The 22,563-nt window shown below is 40.7% G+C and overlaps 1 protein-coding gene across 3 annotated transcripts in view; it reads left to right on the forward strand.

Moving 5' to 3' along the window:
- Positions 1-22,563, forward strand: part of KIAA1210 (KIAA1210 ortholog) — a 71,895-nt gene that overhangs the window by 35,384 nt on the left and 13,948 nt on the right. For all 3 annotated transcript variants that reach the window (XM_008272926.5, XM_002720213.5, XM_089324137.1), the window contains exons 4-7: positions 2,568-2,694; positions 2,988-3,122; positions 7,135-7,290; positions 19,480-19,677. In XM_008272926.5, coding sequence (XP_008271148.1) covers positions 2,568-2,694; positions 2,988-3,122; positions 7,135-7,290; positions 19,480-19,677 — 616 coding nt within the window. The remainder of the gene's footprint in view (positions 1-2,567; positions 2,695-2,987; positions 3,123-7,134; positions 7,291-19,479; positions 19,678-22,563) is intronic.

A 22,563-nucleotide genomic window follows, 5' to 3' on the forward strand; every position in this document is an offset into this window, starting at 1 on the left:
TTATAGAGAAAAAGTGGGTAGGAATTTAGAGCAAAGTAGAAGACATCTGGCCGGTGCCGCGGCTCACTAGGCTAATCCTCTGCCTGCGGCGCCAGCACACCAGGTTCTAGTCCCGTTCGGGGCGCCAGATTCTGTCCAGGTTGCCCCTCTTCCAGGCCAGCTCTCTGCTGTGGCCAGGGAGTGCAGTGGAGGATGGCCCAAGTGCTTGGGCCCTGCACCCCATGGGAGACCAGGAGAAGTACCTGGCTCCTGCCATCGGATCAGCGCGGTGCGCCGGCTGCGGCGGCCATTGGAGGGTGAACCAACGGCAAAGGAAGACCTTTCTCTCTGTCTCTCTCTCTCTCACTGTCCACTCTGCCTGTCCAAAAAAAAAAAAAAAAAAGACATCTGCCTCTTTTGCTAGTCCACAAACCACCGTAGAGGCGGTTCCATTTTACATTCCTACTAGCAGTATATGGGATTCCAATTTCTCCAAAACTTTGCCAGGACTTGTTATCATCTGAAATTTGTATTTTAGCCATTCTCGTGGATGTGAAATGGCCTCTCATCACAGTTTTGATTTATATTTCCCTGCTGAATCATGATGTTGAAGATCCTTCCATGTACTTGTTGGCCATTTTTCTACCTGTTTTGGATAACTATTCAGACCCCTTTTTTCATTTTTAAATTGGATTGTCTTTTTATTATTTAATTTATTAATAATTAATAAGTTTTTTATATATGCTAGCTGGCCATTTCTATATCTTTTTTTTAAAGATTTATTTTATTTATTTAAAAGACAGAGTTAGAGAGAGGTAAAGACAGAGAGAAACGTCTTCCATCCGCTGGTTCACTCCCCCGATACTGCAACGGCCAGAGCTGCGCTGATCTGAAGCCAGGAGTCAGGAGATTCTTCTAGGTCTCCCACATGGGTGGGCCATCTTCTACTGCTTTCCCAGGCCATAACAGAAGCTGGATTGGAAGAGGAGCAGCTGGGACTCAAACCGGCGCCCATATGGGATGCTGGTGCTTCAGGCCAGGGTGTTAACCCGCTGTGCCACAGCGCCGGCCTCTCTATATCTTTTTTTTTTTTTTTTTAAATATCTTATCTATTCAGATCCTTTTTTCATCTTTTTTTTTTTTGACAGGCAGAGTTAGACATTGAGAGAGACAGAGAGAAAGATGTTCCTTCTGTTGGTTCACTCCCCAATGGCCACTATGACCGGCGCACTATGCCGATCCGAAGCCAGGAGCCAGGTACTTCTCCTGGTCTCCCATGCGGGTGTAGGGCCCAAGCAGCTGGGCCATCCTCCACTGCCTTCCCGGGCCACAGCAGAGAGCTGGACTGGAAGAGGAGCAACTGGGATAGAACTCAGCGCCCCAACCAGCACTAGAACCCGGGGTGCCGGTGCTGCAGGCAGAGGATTAGCCTAGTGAGCCGCAGTGCCGGCTCCTTTTTTCATCTTTAAATTGGGTTGTCTTTCTATTGTTGAATTCCTTAAGAATTAATAAAAGTTAATAAGAGTTCTTTATATATGCTAAGTGACATTATATTAAGTGCAATTAATCGGACACAGAAAGACAAATGCCACATGTTCTCCCTCATTTGTGGGAGCTAAAAATAAAAAATAATGTGAACACAAGTTGTTGACTATTAGAGGCCTAGAGACAGTTTGGATATAAAAAATAGGGTAAGTTGGGTATGGTTTATGGATAGTGACAAATGCAGTAATATAAGATGTTAATGGGGGAAGCTGGTGTGTGGTATATGGGAAGCCCGAGCACAACCGGATGCATTTTATTTCATTTTCTTGCCTAATTTCCTTGACTATACCCTCCAATACAATGTTGAATAGAAGTGACAGGAACAATCATCTTTGTCTTATGCCCTTAGGAGGAAAGCATCTGTCCTCTGTCATCAAGAATGATATTAGCTATGGGTCTGGCAGAGCTGTCCCTATATCAAGATTGAGTACACTTGTCATGAGAGGGTGCTGGGTTTTATAAGTGTTTGTCCTACATCTGTTGAAATGTTCATGCGCTGTTTTTTTTATTCTGTTGATAAGAGTGTGTCATAGTCACTGGTGTTCATATTCAACAAACCTTGTAATACTTGCAGATTCTGCTTTTTCATGATATGTAATTTGTTTTTTATTTCTTTATTTATGTGTAATAAGCCTCGAAAGTTTTAAAACATAAAATACATTACTGTGTCCCACAGGAGTCTTTTTGCATCTTTAGCCTTTCATTTCTAACTTTTCCTAGACTTCTCTACCACATAATTGTCCCCCATAAGAAGGTAATTTCTACATGGGTTTAGTAGTTTGGGGAGGGGAGGATGGGTGGTACCTAAGATGACTTTGAAAATGGGCCTGATGCATCACAGGGCCCCTGTGTGACCTGGTGAATAAGGGCCTTTCATTTAAGTGAGATCTTTGGTATTTAAAACAAATCTAAATGAAAGTGCTATGGAGAAATTTGCACACATACCCTCTGGGGTATGTGGCAGGCCATAGTATGGATATACGTCTGTCTTCAGTTCTTGTGGCTCTCAGACTGCTTTTACAGGATCATTGCTTTCTCCCCAGGCCCAAGAGCAGCATGGGAAACAAAGCCATATCTCATGACAGCATCTTCCTATTGGATCCTCAGTCGGAAAGGCCGGCAAGTAAGATGTTTACTTCCATGGAGCGCCAGAAAGGCAGACTGATGCAGGTAAGAACCCGTGAGCTTCAGTGCATAATGGAAGGCTGCTCTTCCCTTGCTCTTACCTCACCCCCAAAAGGAGGGAGAAATTTGGCCTTGCTTCTCAGCTGATCCTACACGACAGGGCTGTTATAAGCAGTAAATGAGGGAATAAATATATAACATGCATACCTATTGCCTGGTACACTGTGTTGGCCAGTATTACCATAGTCACCTCTCTGAACACACCCCAGACAACGACATTCCATGGTTTATGTGCTAGCATACCAGCTCCTAAGTTCTTTTATGTTTCTCTTCCACAGAGATCTTACGTTTACAGAACTCTGCCTAGAACTGGCACTAGCGTCCGGGGAACCATGTCTGGAGTTATGTTTGGAGCTGTGCCTCGACATATGCCCAAAAGTGGAATCTGGGTGGCAGGCTCCAGGATCACAGAGGTAACAGGGTGGAACTGGTCAGAGCATGGACAGAAAAATCTGTGCTTGAAATCTCACTCTGCCATTTCCTGGCTGTGTGACCCTGGGCTAGTTGCTTAACCTCTCTGAGCCTCTCTTTTTATCATCTACAATAGATATAAGAATATCTACCTTGAGAGGTTGCTTGTGAGAATTCGATGAAGACTCGGGAAGGTTAAGGAAGTTGCTTATGCCCACCAAGGTAGTAAGCTGTAGACTTGGATATCTCACTCAGGTGTGCTGACCTCTAAATCCGTGGTCTATCCACTGCCCCTGTCCCTAAGATGCTCAACTTCGTTGTACTTGCCTGGACTTCTCTGTACCTTAGCTCCATAAAATGCAGCGTGTACATAGGACAGTCTCTCTCTTTTATTCTTATTAAAGAATGAAAGTGCTCAGAGATTATTAAGCATTTTTTTTTAAAAAAACATTTATTTGAAAAGCAGAGTTGGAGAGAGAGAGAGAGAGAGAGAGCGAGCCCTTCCATCTGCTGGTTCACTCCCCAAATGGCCACAATATCCAGGGCTGGACCAAACTGAAGCCAGGGGCCAGGAGTTTCTTCCAGGTCTCCCATGTGGGTGCAGGGGTGCAGGGGCCCAAGCACTTGGGTCATCTTCTGCTGCATTCCCAGGCACATTAGCAGGGAGCTGGATGGGAAGTGGAGCAGCCAGGATTTGAACAGGCACCCATATGGGATGCTGGCACTGCAGACAGAGGCTTTACCCAATGAGCCACAATGCCAACCCCATCCCCACATTTTTATATTATATATATAAATTATAATATATAAATTATAATCTATTAATATATATTAACTTCCACATATGAGAGAAAACATGGTTTTTGTCTTGTGTGTTTGGCCTATTTCACTTCACATAATAACCTGCAGTTTCACCCATTTTGTTGCAAATTCCAGGATTCCATTTTTTTTAGCTGAGTAATATCCCATCGTGTATTTTTACTACATTTTCTTTATCCAGTCATCAGTTGATGGATATCTAGGTTGATTTCATGTCTTTGCTGTTGTGGATTGGGCTGCTATGAACATGGGAGTACAGGTATCTCTTTGATAAGCTGACTTCATTTCCTTTGGATATATTCCCAGAAGTAGGATAGCTGGGTCATACGGTAGATCTATTTTTAGTTTTTTAAGGAGCCTCCAGACTTTTTTATAATGGCTGTGTTAATTTGCATTCCCAACAACACTGACTTACAGTTCCCTTTAGCCATCAGGGAAATGCAAATGAAACTACAATGAAGTATCATTTCACTCCAGTTAGAATGAATATTATCCAAAAGCCAAAACATAACAGATGCTAGTGAGTATGAAGAGAAAATAGCTGATTATTGTGCCTTTGATGGAAGCTACAATAGCTCATAGGCAAATTTCTTTGCATGTTTGATTTGGTCCCACACCTCGCACCTTTGGCCCGATCCCCTAAACCTTTCCTGGGAAACAGCTGCAAACAGTACAGTGTGTTAATAAGACCTGAGCCATCAACACTCAGATTGACTTTTTTTTAAAGATTTATTTATTTATTTGAGGGGCAGAGTTACAGGGGGAGAGAGAGAGGGAGAGACAGACAGAGATCTTCCATCTGCTGCTTCACTCCCCAAATGACCACAACGACCGGAGCTGTGCTGATCCGAAGCCAGGAGCCAGGAGCTTCTTCTGGGTCTCCCACATGGGTGCAGGGGCCCAAGCCCTTGGGCCATCTTCCGCTGCTTTCCCAGGCTTTAGCAGAGAGCTGGATTGGAAGTAGAGCAGCTGGGACTTGAACCAGCGCCCATATGGGAGGCTGGTGCTGCAAGCAGTGACTTAACCTACTACACCACAGTGCTGACCCCAAGCAGGTTGACTTTTGGTGGAAAACTTCCCTGAAGTGCCAAGGTGACAACTCCAAATGGCAGGGTAGTTGATAGCACTAAGTCAAGGGTCCTGACACCCAGTGCCACATAGAAGCTGGGGCAAGTATGAAAATGCCAGTGGTTGGGTCCCTTGAAGGGGCAGCATCCTTAGTGGATTAATTAACATCTAGAGCAAATAGGAGACTGTGGGAGAGGAAATCCAGGCGCATGGTTATGTCGGAAATGCTGAGATGGAGCCAGTTTTATCCACTGCCAAATTTTCACCTGATGTCTGTTCTGAAGTGTTAGGAATGTGGGTGCCTACTCTGCAGTGCATTTTATGTTCTTTTTACTCGAGCAGAAATTGTTCAGAATATGCAGCAGCAGGTTATTAACCTTTTCCTGTTGTTGAATCAAACACTGCTTGGAAGGCCCACATTCCATATCAGAGTTCCTGGGTTGCAGTCTCAGCCATTTCAAATCCAGCTTCCTGCTAATGTGCACCTTGGAAGGCAACAGGCGAGGGCTCAAGTACTTGGGTCCCTGCCACTCACCTGAGAGATCTGGATGGAGTTCCCAGCTCTTGGCATTGGCCTGGCTCAGTCCCTGCCATTGCAGGCATTTGGGAAGTGAACCAGTGGATAAAATCATTCTCTCTCTCTCTTTCTCCCCTCCTCCTCCCTTCCTCCCTCCTTTCCTTTCTTTCTTCTTTCTGTCCCTCTGCCGTTCAAATACATTAAAATTTTAAAAAATGTAAAACAATTGAATGTAATTGTTGAAGAAACAGACCTGCCCTTGTGGCTATCCTTAAGGAACCAGACACACCATTTGTTCTGTCTGTTGCTTTTTAAACTTCTTGAACTTGCCATTCAGCGTGGGACCTCTTCTTCCTGGCCCTTGTAGTTCAGAGACAGGAGAGTACAGTGGTTAAGAACAGAGGCAGTCAAGCTGGGCAAGCTTTTCAAATGCTTGCCCTGCCCTGGGAGATTTAGGGCCAATTCTATCACCTCTCCAAGTTTGTTTTCTCTATCTGTAAAATGGAAACCATCATCCCAAAATATCTCAAAGAATTGTCATGAGGTTTAATGAGATGCCTCTATGGAGAGCACTCCCTGCCTGGCACATTGTAAACCCTCAGTACAAGTGAACCTTCCATTTGCCTCGTTATTATTATTAGAGCTGGGATTTGGGATGGTTGATCTGGCCTCTTGCCAAGATCCCCCAGTGGGACCTGGTAGTAATCAGGGAACACTGGACACTCTGACCAGGAGTGTTTCATGGCGAAATCTTGGCAAGCCTCCATTAGAGCCCCTTTTCTTCGGCTACTGTCTCTGAAGGCTATGGGTCCTGAGCCGAGCAGAGTCTACAACAGATGCAAGCATGGTAGCTCCATGAGAGCAAGAATTTTGTTCTTTTCCTGTTGTAGGCCCAGTTTCTGAAATAGGGCGTAATACATTGTAGATAGTATTTGTTAAAGATAAAATCAAGAGTCCCAGCCATATGGAAAGGACCGTGGTAAGGAACAATACCTAAAAGTTAAGTGTACTATGATCTTCAAACAGAAGTGAACTAAATTAGTTGATTGAATCCCTCCGCCAAACCCAAAGCAATACATTTTTATCTCCTTGGGAAACCAGGATTAGTTCTGTAGATTTTCTTTTAAAAAATCCTAGATAATCAGTCTTGACATGATTAAAATAGGCAATTAACACAGTGAAGATCCAGTACCGACATTCCCTGGAATAATGGAAGCAAGGATTGTAGTTTGGATGCTACCCCTAGAGCATAACCCAAGATTCATTTCTTTAAGAAATAGACTTCTAAAGACATGGCCGAGATTAAAAAACAAAGGTCAGAATGAAACAAGATTTGAAGTTATCACCAGTAGGGAAATAACACCAGAATTCTAGTTTTGCTCAAACAAGCAATTTGAAATTTCTGTCTCTGGGGATTGTCAAAAGTGTGCAGCAGAGGGTAAACCAAGGTGGTTAGTCTTTGTTTTGAGTGTGTACTAGAAGTGAAGGCAGGGAGGCAGGAGATTCTTTTCTGGGCCTGTTTTTTCATTTTGTGTTCTTAGTCCTTCAAGCATTAAGGAGCAAGAGTACCAATAACACACAGGTTTTAATTTTTCCCTCCCTTTTGACAGGTCCCACCACTGCCACCACGCCAACCCAGCATCAGCCCATCGCTTATCCGATCTGACATATTTTCTGATGAATTTAAAGAAATTTCTGTAGATGATGAGCCAGTTGACAGCTCACAAACGAAGGCTTCATCATACAAGATCTTGGCACTGAAGAAGGTATTAGCCCCATCTTATGGGACAGGTTGGGAGGTCACAGGTCAGAGCCACAATTTCTTCTTTAATTCTCTTTTCTTCTGCTTTATCCCAACACTAGAGGAGGTGTGTGTGGAAGGAGAGCTGCCATTCTTGGATTTTATTTTGTAAGATTGTTTCTATTTTCCACCCAATTCTAGAAACCAAATAATCAAAATTTTAATTTATAAGGAATGGAAAGTAACATTTCAGAAAAAATAAGTTTACAGATATTTTCAGTTATTTCATGAATATAAAAATAGAGGTTTTTTTTTACTGATGTAACACTCTTTACATTTGAATCCCAAAATCTCAAAAGTTACAGCATGCAGTACTATTTGGTAGATACATATTCATATGAAAAATCAGTTGACATATATGTGTGTTTCATATGTGTAGGTGTGTCAACCGAATGATATCCAACAACAACTGACCAATTAGTAGATTGTGCCCAGATAACACTCCCATTCTCAAACTGATGCATGTTTAATTTAATTGGTTGTATTGAACTTGAGAGGGCTTTTGTGGTGAAGTAGGTTTTAGAACAATTAACCTTGAGAATTTAAAAGTAAACAGAAGTATAATTTATAATGAAGATGATTGGACAATTAGAGCAAACCTCTGTTTTGTTGTTGAAAGAGCCCATGGAGGGAAGCAGCCCTCAGGTAATTATGTCAATAACAGCAGCAACAACAAAAGAGGTTAGGACCTAAGTTGAAACAGACTGGTAGTAGATGGATTAATGCTCACTGATTTATATTTGGGCTATGATTGTATTTTCTGTAGAATGCTGCTACATCAGATGAATTGGGATGGACAGTATGAATTGGTGGAAGGATTGAATTACATACCTGTTTTTGTTGTGATAAAACACAGATAATTTTTATGATTTTAACCATTTAAAGCATGCAATTAGGAGGCATTGTGTACATTCATTATGCTGTGCAACCATAATCACTATCTTATTCCAGAATTTGTTTAGTTCTCCCAAATGAAAACCCAGCATCTATTAAGCAGTCATTCACCATTCCTATCTCCCATCAGCCCCTGACAATAGCTAATCTGCTTTGTGTCTCTGTATTTGCCTACTTTGGATATTTCACACAAATGGAATCATGTAATATGTGATCGTTGTGTCTGGCTTCTTTCAATTAGTGTGATGCCTTGAAGGTCATCCATGTTGTAGCATGGATGTTTGCGGCTAAGTAGTACTCCATTGTAGGAATGTACCAGAGTTTCTTTAGTCATTTACCCCTTGATGGACATTTATGCCTTTTGCACTTTTTGGCTATTATAAAGAGTGCTACTATATTTTTTTAAAAAGATTTGTTTATTTATTTGAAATCCAGAGTTACACAGAGAGAGAAGGAGAGGCAGAGAGAGAGAAAAGTCTTCCATCTGCTGGTTTACTCCCCAATTGGCTGCAATGGTTGGAGCTGAGCTGATCTGAAGCCAGGAGCCAGGAGCTTCCTCCAGGTCTCCCACGCAGGTGCAGGGGCCCAAGGACCTGGGCCATCTTCTACTGCTTTCCCAGGCCATAGCAGAGAGCTGGATCAGAAGTGGAACAGCCGGGACTAGAACTGGTGCCCATATGGGATGCCAGCACTGCAGGCGGCAGCTTTATCCGCTATGCCACAGTGCTGGCCACGAGTAATACTATATTACAAACATTTATGAGCATTTTTTTATTTGAACACCTGTTTGTGATTATTTTCAATATAGGTTGAGCATGCCCAATCTGAATATTGAAGATGTGAAATGTTCCCAAATCCCAAACTGTTTATGTGCTGTTATGACACCATAAGTGGACATCATAGGATGGGTTGCAGTCAAAATACAGGCACACTAAAAATATTGTACAGAATGAATTCAGGAACATAAATGAATATCGTGTTCACACTTTAATTCCATCTCTAAGATATCCTGCTATGTATATGCAAATATTCTGAAATCCAAAAAATTCTGAAATCCAAAACATTTCTCACCCCAATCATTTCGGATAAGAGTATTCAACTTGATATGCCTAGAGGTGAAATTATGTGATCATACGTTAATTTTATGTAACTTTGTGAGGAACCACCAAGCTCCTCCCCAGCAGCTACACTCCTTTACATGACATTCCCATCAGGAAAATCTGATTTCTCCACATCTGGGCCAGCACTTCTTCTTTTCATTTTTTTTCTTTTATTGTGGTCATGTTAGTGAGTGTGAAGTATCTTGGTGTGATTTTGATTTGCATTTCTTTAGTAACTAATGATATTAAGCATCATTTCATGAGCTTGTTAGCCATTTGTGTCTCTTCATTACAGAAATACCTGTTTAAGCATTTTGCCCATTTACTAATTGAGTTTTTTGGTTGTTGTTGAGTTGTAAGAGTTTTTTTTTTTTTTATATTCTGGATGGTAGGCTCTTATCAGGTATATGATTACAAATATTTTCTCCTATTCTGCAGTTTGTCTTTTAACTCTCTTGACAGTGTCCTTTGATGAACAATTGTTTTTTTAAAAAGAGATGAACACCAATTTTTTTTCCATGTGGTACTTTTCTTTTTTGTGTCACATTTAATTGCCAATTCTTTTTAAATTTTAATTTATTTATTTGAAGGTCAGAGAGACAGAGGCAGAGAGACAAAGAGATCTTCCATTCACTGATTCACTCCTCAAATGTCTGTAACAGCCAGGATTGGGCCAGGCAGAAACCAGGAGCCTGGAACTCCATCCAGGTCTCCCATGTGGGTGGCAGGGACTCAATTCTTAAACCATCATCTGCGCCTCCCAGGATGTACATTAGCAGGAAGCTGGATCAGATGCAGCTGAGATGGGACTTAAGCCAGGCACTTCAATATGTGCTTCAGGCACCCCGTGTAGCATCTTAACCACTGCACCAAACACCTGCACTCTTATTGGCAATCCTGAGATCATGAAGATTTACCCTATGTTTTTTCCTTAGAGTTTTAGCTCTTACATTTAGGTCTTTGTTCCATAGTGAGTTAATTTTTCTATATGATATAACAGTTCACACTCATTCTTTTTATGTGGCTAAGTTGGACCAGCACCAGTGCATGAAAAGACCATTATTTGCCCATTGAATTGCCTTGGTACCCTTGTTGAAAATCAGTTGACCATGGATGAATAAGTTTTTTCCAGACACAGTTCTATTCCATTTATCTATATGCAAATCCTTATATAAGAAGCAAGTTTTTGTAGTAACTGTATCTTTGTAATAAGTTTGAAGATGAGAAGTGTGAGTCCTCCAATTTTGTTCTTCCTTTTCAAAATTGTTTTGGCTATTCTGGATCCCTTGCATCACAAGTTTTATAATCAGATTTTCTGTATTTTCAAAATGGTACATTGGGAATTTTATAGGGATTACATTGAAGTTGTAAATCTCCTGACAGTATCACCATCTTAATATTGAGTTTCCCAATCCATATATATGGGATGTCTTTTTATTTCTTTAGGTCTTTTACATTTTTTTCAGCAATGTTTAAATTAGTTTAACCTCCTTGGGTAAATTTATTAAGTATTTTATACTATTATAAATGGCAGTGTTTTATTAATTTCATTTTTAGATTTTAATTTCTAGCATATTGAAATACAACTGACTTTTGTGCATTGATCTTATATCCTTCGGTGTAGGTGAATTCACCTATTGGCTTTAATAGTATTATGAGACTTCTTTAGAATTTTCTCCATAACGATCATGCCATTTGTGGTAACTTTATTTGTTCCTTTTCAATTGGATGCCTTTTGTTTCTTTCTCTTGACTAATTTCTCTGGCTGGAACTTCCAGTAGAATGTTGAATAGAAGGGACAAAAGCTGAAATCCTTATCTTGTTCCTGGTCTTGGGGGAAAGCTTTTAGTCTTTCACCATTAAATATATTAGCTGTGAAATTTTCATATATATTTTATATCCTTAGTTTGTTAAGTGTTGTTTTTTTAACCATGAAAGTATATTGAATTTCGTCAAATGCTTTCTCTGCATCAATTGGTAATATCACGTAACTTCTTTTTTTTTTTTAAGATTTATTTTATTTATTTGAAAGACAGAGTTACAGAGAAAGGTAGAGACAGAGAGAGGTTTTCCATCCGCTGGTTCACTCCCCAGATGGCCACAATGCCTGGAATTGCCAATCCAAATCCAGGAGCCAGGAGCTTCCTCTGGGTCTCCCATCCGGGTGCAGGGGTTCAGGAACTTGGGCCATGTTCTGCTTTCCCAGGCCATAGCAGAGAGCTGGATCAAAAGAGGAGCAGCCAGGACTAGAACGGGCGCCCATATGGGATGCCTGCGCTTCAGGCCAGGGCTTTAACCTGCTGCACCACAGTGCCGGCCCCGTGAGTTTCTTGAACTCTTTATATATTCTGGCTATTAATCTTTTATCAGTCGATAGTTTGCAAATATTTTTTCCGATTCTGTTGGTTGCCTCTTCACTTTGTTGAGTGTTCCTTTTGAAATGCAGTATCTTCTTAGCTTAATGTAATCCCATTTGTCTATTTTGCTTTAATTGCCTGTGCTTCTGGGATCTTTTCCAAGAAGTCTTTGCCTATGCTAATGTCTTGCAGAGTTTCCCCATGTTATCTTCTGTAATTTGAGGGTGTCAGGTAGTAGATTTGGATTCTGGATCCATTTTGAATTGATTTTTGTATGAGAATTGGTAAGGTAGGGGTATTGCTTCATACTTCTGCAAGTGGAGATCCAGTTTTCCCTGCACCATTTGTTGAAGAGAATGTCCTTGCTCCAGGGATTGATTTTTACTCGTTTGTCAGATTAGTTGATTTTAAACAGATGGGTTAATTTCTGAGATTTCTAGTCTGTTCCATTGGTCTACATGTCTATTTTTGTGCCAGCACCAGACTATTTTGATTGTAACTGCCAAGACATCTTGGAGTCTGATATTGTGATATCTCTGGCATTGTTTTTGTTGTATGATTGCTTTAGCTACTCAAGGTCTCTTGTGTTTTCATGTGAATTTTAGCATCATTTTTTTCTAGCTCTGAGAAGAATGTCATTGGTATTTTGATTTGGATCTCATTGAATCTGTAAATTGCTTAAGGGTTTTTTTTAGATTTATTTATTTTACTTGAAAGGCAGAGTTACAGAGAGGCAGAGGGAGAGAGAGAGAGAGAGGTCTTCCATCTGCTTGTTCACTCCCCCAAATAGGCACAATGGCGGGAGCTGCACCAATCTGAATCTAGGAGCCAGGAGCTTCTTTCCAGGTCTCCCATGTGGGTGCAAGGTCCCAAGGACTTGGGCCATCTTCCACTGCTTTCCCAGGCCATACCTGAGAGCTGGATCAGAAGTGGAGCAGCTAGGACTCAAAGCAGTGCCCATATAGGATGCTGGCACCACAGATGGTAGCTTTTACATACTAGGCCACAGCACTGGTGCCTGTTTAAAGTTTTTATCATGAAAGTATTTTGAATTTGATCAAATGTTTTCTTTGCATCTATTGAGGTAATTATATGGTTTTTATTCTTAAAATTTTGATGTGATGTATAACATTTATTGATTTGCATATGTTGAACCATTCCTGCATACCAGGGATAAATCCTACTTGATCTGGGTGAGGGATCTTTCTGATGTGTTTTTGAATCTGCCTGGCTAGTATTTTGCTGAGGATTTTTGCATCTGTGTTCACAATGCATATTAGTCTTTAGTTCTCTTTCTTTTTTGTATCTTTTTCTGGTTTTGGAATTCAAGTGATGCTGGCCTCATAGGAGGAGTTTGGGAGGATTCCCTCCCAACTATTGTTTTGAATAGTTTGAAAAGAATTGGAATTAGTTCTTCTTTAAAAATCTGGCAGAATTCAGCAGTGAAGCTATCCGGTCCTGGGCTTTTCTTTCATGTGAGGGTTTCCGTCTTGGTTATTGGTCTGTTTAGGTTTTCTGTGTCTTCGTGACTCAATTTTAGTAGATTGTGTCCAGAAATCTGTCCATTTCTTCTACATTTTCCAATTAGTTGTCATATAGCTGTTTGTAGTAATTCCTGTTGATTCTTTTTAATTTCTGTAGTATCTGTTGTTACATTTCCTTTTTCATCTCTGATCTTAATGATTTGTATCTTCTTTTTTTTTTTTAAAGATTTATTTGTTTATTTGAAAGTCAGAGTTACACAGAGAGAGAAGAGGCAGAGAGAGAGGTCTTCCATCCGCTGGTTCACTCCCCAGTTGGCTGCAACAGCTGGGGCTGGATCAATTTGAAGCCTGGAGCAAGGGCCTCTTCCAGGTCTCCCATGCAAGTACAAAGGCCCAAGCACTTGAGTCATCTTCCACTGCTTTTCTAGGCCATAGCAGAGAGCTGGGGCTCAAACTAGTGCCCATATGGGATGCCGGCACTGCAGGCAGTGGCTTCAACTGCTACACCACAGTGCCAGCCCCAATTTGTATCTTCTCTCTCTTTTTTGGTTAGTTGGGCCAATGGTATAGCAATTTTGTTTATTTTTTCTCTAATTTTAATTGTTTATTTCCTCCTACTAATTTTGGGTTTGGTTTGTTGTTGTTTTTGTAGATCTTAAGATGCATTGTTAGATCATTCATTTGGTGCTTTTCCAATTTCTTGTTGTAGGCACAAATTGCTATAAACTTTACTCTTAATACTACTTTTGCTGTATCCCATAGGCTTTTATATGTTGGATTGTCATCTTCATTTGTTTCCAGAAATTTCTCTCTTTTTGATTTGTTCTATGACCCATTTTTCATTCAGGAGCATGTTGTTCAGTTTCCATGTGTTTGCATATTTTCTAATTTATTTTTTTATATTTATTTATTTATTTTTAATTTGTATGTGTCTCATAAATACAACATTATGTACATAGTAATTCTTCCCACTATACCTGTCCTCCCACCCATTCTCCCCCCTCCCTACTCTCTCGTTTTATCTGAAAAAGAGAAATAGAAAGAAAAAGAAAAAAAGGAACAAATGGAATAAAACAAAAACTAAAAAAAGTGTTCCTCAACTGTCTATACAAGGACTGATCTATGCTATTGCCTCTCAAAGGTGATTTCGTTTTTCCCCCCTTTCTCTTTTTCCTTCCTTCCTCCCTCTTCTTCCCTTTTAGAAACTTAATTGTCTTTAAAGAAAAACCCAAGGATGTTACTTCTTTTGTGTACTCTTGGAGATAACTATAACTTATGAGACTCCTCCTTTTAATATACTAAAAAGAAGTGATTCTTGAGAACAAGTTTTACTATTAAGTTTCACAGTACAACTCTTTGGGGACAGAGGTCCTGCATGGGAAGTTAGTGCACAGTGACTCTTGTTCTTTATTGAACAAATAACACTCTTATGTATGACATCAGTAATCTCCAAAGGCTCTTGACACAATCTGCTATTCTCCTGGGTTTTCTTCTGTGAATTTCCCATAACCCTATCTCAGGTGTGTATTTTTCTCCTCCTTAATTATTAATTTTTCCCAGCATGATTTGGATCATCCTGCTGCTTTTCCTCCATTTTGTCCCCCCCCCCCCAATTTCTTAAGATGTTAATTTCCAGCTTCATTCCATTGTGGTCAGAAAAGATACATGAGATAAACTTAATTTTTTTGAATTTGCTAAGACTTGCTTTATGGCCTAGCATATTTTCTCTATCCTAGAGGAAGTTCCATATACTGATGAAAAGAATGTGTATTTTTCAACTGTAGGATGAAATGTTCTTTAGATGTCAGTTAGGTCCATTTAGTCCATAGTGTCAATTAGCTCTGTTGTTTCTTTGTTTCTTTGTTGATTTTCTGTCTAGTTGATATGTCCATTGATGAAATTGGGGTGTTGAAGTCCCCCATTACTATCATATGGGAGTCTATGTCTCTGTTTAAATCCATTAACACTTGTTTTAAATAGCCAGGGACACTGGCATGCATGCATGTAAGTTTATTATAGTCACATTATTATATATTATACATATATAATATTATATAATATATATATTATAGTCACATTTATTATAGTCACATTATTATAGTCACATATATATATATATATATAATTCTTGTTGAATTGATCCCTTAATCATTACATAATACCCTTCTTTGTCTCTTTTAAGTTTTTGTGTTAAAATCTATTTTGTCTGATAATAGGATGGCTATACCTGCTCATTTTCATTTTATGTTACCATGGAGTATCTTTTTTCATTCTTTTACTTTCAGTCTGCATGTGTCTTTGTGAAGAAGTGTGTTTCCTGTAGGTAGCTAACAGATGGGTCTTATGTTTTTTTTTTTTTTAAATCCATTTAGCCAGTCTGTACCTTTTAATTGGAGAATTTAGGCCAATGTTCATCTCACACTCTGGGCCAGTACCTCTTGGTGCTGGAACCTCCTACCAAGAACCACTTTTCCTACCAAGAGTTTCTGCTGCTTCTGGATACATTCCAAAGGCTATGTGCCTTTCCAATCTGACTGAATGGCTCACTGATTCCAGCTCCCCAGCATCACAGTTCCACACCCTCACCGACAGATTCAGAGTGTATTTTTCAGGAGAACACTTGCTGAAGCCTGGGTCTAAACAACCACCAGGTACTGCTCTTATTTATGACATAACAATCCGGGCTTTCCTTTGTTCCAAGAAGATAGCTGAACCGTTCTTTAATCCTATTCAATTGCTTACTTATCAACAGTTAAAGGAAAAAGGGAAAATCCTAGCATTATGCAACAGAAAAAGAAATCATTAAAAGGACAACTTTTGACTGACATACTTTGCAGTGGGTCTAGAAACTTGATGGAAGGAAACAAGGAGTTAAAATGTGTTTTCTTTTTTCAATGAGTGGCCCTTAACCCAGCCAACAGAAAAGGAATGTCCAGCCCTCTACCAGACAGTGCTGAAGAATTCCTTTCTCTGGCTTAAGGCCCAATCCAAGTTCCTTCTCCAGGAAGATTCTGAATTAGCAGGTACCAGGCCTGGCATATCTCCCAGATGCCAAAACCAAAAGGAGCCTATTTAGTGCCAGTTGTTCATCACAAGCTGTCTGCTTCAAACTCCCTTTAAAATACTGAAGAAAAATTGAAAATATCTCAGTTTTCCTTAATAATATGACCATTGGGTCCAGCATGGTGTGTTGGTTCTCAGAGTGCAGGGAAGCAGAGGGTGGAGTAGGAGAACTAGAGAAAGGAGTCCATTTTCTCCACTTGCTTTTCTTTCAGAAACATGCCAGGAAGGGATTACTTTTCCTGGGTAACTCATAAAATTCTGTGGTTGGCTCCTGTGATAAATTTTCTAGGTTACTCCTAACCTACAGTGCCAAGAGAAAGAATCTGGCCTAAGAGGGCATCCCGCTTCTCACAGGGTATCCAGACATTTCTGGCTCCTGTTCTAAGGCAGCTGTTGGAACTATTTAGGCACTTGTGCTTCTATTTGAAAATGGGGTCCTTCTTCTTCATACCAGAGTATTGGGCTGCAGTTCTCAGCCCTGGCCCCTGGAAAACTCACCTGGAAAGCCTGTAAACTCTATTTTGAGGCCCTTCCTCTGCTATTCTTATCCATTAGGTCTTGATATGTCCCCAAAGTGTGCTTTTTTAACACTCATTTTGATACTGGGGGCTTCCCAGATCATATTTTGAGAAATACTGCCTGGAGTTCAGGATACTATATGGTTTATTTAATTCACTTGTGAGTGAAAGCAAGTCATAGAATGGACACATACTCTATACTCATGCAACATGCTCTAAACCCAACAACAGAGATCCTTTTGGGGCTATTTCAAATCACTTGTCTGGGCTTGAACTCCATAATCACATTGGGATAATGCTTGATGGCTGTGCTCTCTAATTTTTAGCTCAGGTTTCAGGACAGCTGTGGATATATGTTTAGATCAACTTCCAGAGATCTCTTAATATGTGTCAAGCTATCACAGGGACACATGTGGTTGCTATTAAGTTTAATGGACTCTTGGCTTAGGCTGTGATTAGGAACAGATAAGGTCTGTCCTGCACACACCCAATCTACAAATTGACAAATCTTTACTGAATCTGATTTTTCTGTTATACAACAGAATGAGTTTCACTACAGTAAACAATATTTTTGTGGTGTTTATACTGTAAGGTTTGGGAAATGTTTCTTTCATAAATACATATTTACTTATTGTCTAGGCATCATAAATTAGCTTTCAGGCAAAGCAAGTTCCATGTTGTCCTTTTAGGGTTTCCAGATCCACAGACCTCCTTGTCTGTCTACTTCCACCTTTGTCTTAAGCTAGTCAGATCTCAGAATAACTAAAATGATACAGAGAATAAAGAAGCTTGCTCTAAAGATTAAAAGGCAATTTCTGATGGAAGCTTTTAATGTAGTTACTTCACCAGTTCAAGGAAACATTATTTAGCATCTAATATGTCCCAAGCACAATTCAAGGTGCTGGAGATACAGAAATACATAAAACACATGAAAACCCTTTCTCATGGAATTTATACTATAGTAGGGGAATGGATAATAAACAAGATAAATAAAGGAAACATATAAGTATGTTAGAGATAAAAATGACAAGGAGAAAAACAATGGAGGGAAGGGGATTATTAAATGTCGGGCTAAACCTTTTAAGTAGGTTTGCCATGAAGAGTCTCACTGAGAAGGTAGTTTTTGAATCAAAACCTACAGGAAGTGAAGTGAAAGAGCTATTCACATGGACATGGGGGAAGAGCCTGTCCAGCAGAGGAAGCAACTAGTACAAAGGCCCTGAAGCGAGGGCATGCCTGGAGTGTTTGCAGAACAGTGAGCCAGCATGGTATCTGGAGCAGAAAACGGTAGGATATGTGGTCAGACAGATAGCAGGGACACAGATCATGTGAGATTAGCGGGAGCATAGATGGTACCATCCAGTCCCAAAAGACCAGAATTCTAAGACTACCTTGAAGCATGGAAGAAGTTCAGAACAATAAAACAAGAGATATTACTTTATGCACTGAGTATTAAATTGCGAATTCCAAGAGATAATGTAAGCGAGATAGACAATATCAGGAAGAGGTGTTATATAAACACATGGATTGGATGACAGTTGCGTAAAGAAGTGAACCAAGGCTTTGGGAGCATTCTTAATTTTGTGTGATTGACTCCATGAAACACAACTGTAGCATTCCATTCTTTTTTTCCCCAGAATAAAAAAATTGCTAGCTGGATTTATTATCAGCCTACCCATTGATATTGTGTTATAAGTCTCCAGGTATTGGAATTATAGGCCATCAAGGATCATATTTGGAACCAAGATAGTAGCTAAGGTTATTGCTGGATCTATATACAATGGTGGTGGGAAATGTGAAGGCAAGTAAGAGCTGCAATACCAGAGGTGTTCCTGACACCATGCAAAACTCATGTGAAAGGAACTTGGTGGGTCAGCACAAATGGAAAGTCTTTCTACCTGCTAAATTACACCATTTGCTACTAGTGTCCAGGAAAGAGATGGCATGTCACCGGGTCTCTAAAAGAGCCTCTGCTAACACAAAAACCCGAAGCTTTGTAGGAATGGAAGGAGCTCTGGGGTGTCTATTTGTAGGGTGGAAAATGCTATACCCAGAAGCCCACAGAAAACTCTTCTGAAGCTCCTTATAGAGGGATCCAAATAGAAATCTCAGAACAAAACTGTTTGAAGAGATATAGTCCAGCCATAAAGACAACATTACAGGCTCCATTGCTACCCCGCTGGAGGTAAGACCACTCAGTTCCTCAGGGCCTGCCGTTAGCCTTGCACTCAGGACCAGTTAGTGTAAATAAAATTAGGATGCTTTCTATGAAAATGCAGGATGCAGACAGGTCCTCTTCAAACCTGATTCGGTTCCCTCCAACATAGAAATCCCAGAGCCGTTCTGGGTTTCACTGATAGGTTGTACCTCCTTCCCCAGTCAGGGGCCCTTTTATCAATATAGGGATATTAGATAAAAGAATATGCAAATCTTATGACCTTATTAACTCCATTGAGTGCTTGTGTTCCTATTCTGAAGAAAATGGGGTCCCCTAAATGCTTTCAAAGTAGGGGAGCAACGTGTCCTTCTTCCTGTTCCCTGTTTTCATGTACAAGAGGCCCAGTAAAAAATGTGAAGCTTTCCTCTTATGAGCCATTGCCCAGAAATGTAGCAAAAAAAAAAAAGGCCAGTAGTTCATGAAGGATTTCTTTAGGAATTCTTCAGCCAAGAGCATTTCCAACTCTTGAGACCAGTAACAACATATGATTGACCTCTTTATTTTCTTCCACTCTCTCCAGAACTTCACTGAGTCATCATCTGTACCCGATCTCACACAGTCCTTGGCTGCATTTGCTAGCATTACCTCTCCTGGAAACACTCAGAAGTTCAGTGATTTCCCCACCCCAGCCACCAGCCAGAGCTGTTTAGATTCTTCAGCTGCTCGACACAAGATGACTTTAAATCCCAGGAAGCAAAAGAAGAACTTTCAAGCAACTGTAAGTTCTTCAAAAGAATTGGAATAAACTCCTGTGTAGGAAAAGATGAGTTCCAACATCTGCACACTGTGGAAATGAGGTGGTTTAGGAGACTCACACCCTCAGTAGGGATGGCAAAATCGGGGGTATTGTCCCAGCCTTGACACCCCCAAGGGTAAGGGGTAAGAAAGCTTGTCCTCTCTATTTGGAACTTACATACAAGGAACTGAAGAAAAGTAGAAACAGTGACTTAAACTCAGCTTATTGGTTACCATTCTCTCAGCTCTCTTAGCAAAAATTAGTCAACCCTAGCCCCCTGTCGGGATTCTTTTTGATCAGATGAAATCTTTGAGTTATACATTGTAGCTCATTTGGAAGACAGGCTTCTAGCAACTCCAAACATTCAGAACTCAGCTTTTAACTCTTCCACCTAGATGTCACAAAGTTCTGCCACAGGAGTATTTAGCAGACAGAGCCATACTTATGCAAATCTACTGGATTAGTCAGCCTTTTGATATTTTAAAATACCTTTCTTAGGGCTGGTTAAGCTGCAGACCACAGTGCCAGCATCCCTGTATCTAGGCTGCTCCACTTCTGATCTAGCTCCCTGCTAATGTGAGTGGGAGAGCAGCAGAAGATGGCCCAAGTGCTTGAGCCCCTGCCACCCACATGGGAGAGCCAGAAGAAGCTTCTGGCTCCTGACTTCGGCCTGGCCCAGCCCTGGCTGTTGCGGCCATTTGGAGAATGAACCAGTGGATGGAAGATCTCTCTCTCTCTCTTTCTCTCTCTCTCTCTGTGCCTTTGTAACCCTGCCTTTCAAATAAATTTTAAAAAAATCTTTTAAAAAATAAAATACCTTTCTTTAGGAAGAAAGCAAGTTTATTTTAGTTCACAGTTTTGGAGGTTCACAGTCCAAAATCAGGCAGTCCTATTAATCTATCATCTGATGAGGTTAGAGGCTGGCAATGGTGAAATAGTGTGTGGAAGAGTGAGTACATGGAGAACCAGGAAGCAGAGAGATGGAATGCACACTCATCCTACATGTTTATGTGTCTCTCTTTAAAAAGCCATTATGGGGCTCCAACCTAGCAATTTAATCCAAACTAATCACTTCCAAAAAGCCCCACCTTCAGACATCATAATCAAATCAAACTTCCACCCTTAATCTATCAACCATTAATATTAATCCATTAACTGCTAACATAAGGCTTTGGGGTTTAAACATCTATGTGAGTTGGGGAGCTATACCCTATTCAAAATATAGCACCTACTGTGTTAGAAACATGGCCACAGAGGGCTGGTATTGTGGCACAGCGGTTTGAGTCCTGGCTGGTCTACTTCCAATGCAGCTGCCTGCTGATGTGCTTGGAAAAGAGAGTAAGATGGCACCCTCCCACCTATGTGACAGACTCGGATGGAGTTCCTGGCTCCTGGATTCAGCCTGTCCCACCCTGGGCTGTAGTGGCCATTTGCAGAAATAACCAGTGAATGGAAGATATTTCTCTCTCTCTCTCTCTCTCTCTCTTTCTCTCTCTCTCTCTCCCTCTCTCTCTCTCTCCTCTTCCTTCCTGCTTTCTCTCTCTTTCCCTCCCTCCCTCTTTCTAATATAGAAAATAAATTAAAAAAAAATATATATATAGCCACAGATCAGACTCAGAGACCTGACCTCAAGGAAAGAGAAGTGACAGTTAATAGCAGAGAGAGAAGACAGAAATAATCTGGAACAATTTAGTATCAGAGTCAAGAAGCTTAGCCACCTCAGTAGGGTCCCTCAGGGCACACTGTATCATGGTGCAGTGTAATAGATTATGTTCATTATTTATCCATGTCATCAAGAAAATTTGGATTATGTTCTCAGATATCTGTTTAAGAACACCAAGAAGCAATGCTTTGGGAAATGATTTCCACTAAAAGCTAAGAATAAAAGATGCTGGTGTTTAAAAGAATCTGTCATCTAGCTAGAAAATTCACTTTAATCAAACATCCAGTTTCCCCATGATTCTGGGGTAAAAGTAGGAAGCTGTAAATCAGAGTTGGGAGAGACTAAAAGACTGTATAGAAGAAGCATTTTAAAAGAGAAACACATTAAAGCACAGAGTTTAAGTACTTCCTTGAAGTCAGAAAGCCAGGTGGTAGCAGAGCTGGGGCCAGAATCCAGTCTTCTGACTTCCAGTACAGTACTTTTTCACCCCACCACGTTGCCTCTAGCTTAGGCATCTCACATTTGCTTTATAAAGTGGACAAAATATGAGTTGAAAGAACAGTTAGAAGAGTAAGGGGGCTGAAGAAAAGCCCTCTGTTGGCCCTGAGATAATTTCCTTGGTTTGGTGTTAAGCAAGGGATAACCAATTACTGGGCCCTAAACCCTATACTTGTGTTATCTCCTGAACACCACACCACAAATCTGGGAGATGGGCAGCATCAACTAAGGAAAGCTTAGTATGATTTCTTTGGGTTTCTTAGCGTGACCAGTCTGACTTTTCCTCCTTCTGAATAGCCTAATTGAATAAAGATCTGGCAGCACCCTCTCAGAAGGCTGGCACATCTCCTTCCCTATGATACTCCCTGACACATGGATGGAGATAAAAAGGTCTAGGATCACTTATAAGATAGGATATAAGATAAGGGCTACTACCACCTTCTCTGTGCTCTGGAATTTCTTCTTTCTTTAAAAGATTTATTTATTTTATTTGAAAGTCAGAGTTACAGAGAGAGAAAAGGAGAGGCAGAGAGAGAGAGAGAGAGAGGTCTTCCATCCCCTGGTTCATTCCCCAATTGGCCAAGCCAGGAGTCAGGAGCTTCCTCCAGGTCTCCCACATGGGTGCAGGGGCCCAAGCACTTGGGCCATCTTCTACTGCTTTCCCAGGCCATAGCAGAGAGCTGGATCAGAAGTGGAGCAGCTGGGAA

The sequence above is a fragment of the Oryctolagus cuniculus genome, chromosome X (genome assembly GCF_051225735.1).
Source record: "Oryctolagus cuniculus isolate XC-2025 breed Fujian yellow rabbit chromosome X, ASM5122573v1, whole genome shotgun sequence".
Lineage (NCBI taxonomy): Eukaryota > Metazoa > Chordata > Mammalia > Lagomorpha > Leporidae > Oryctolagus > Oryctolagus cuniculus.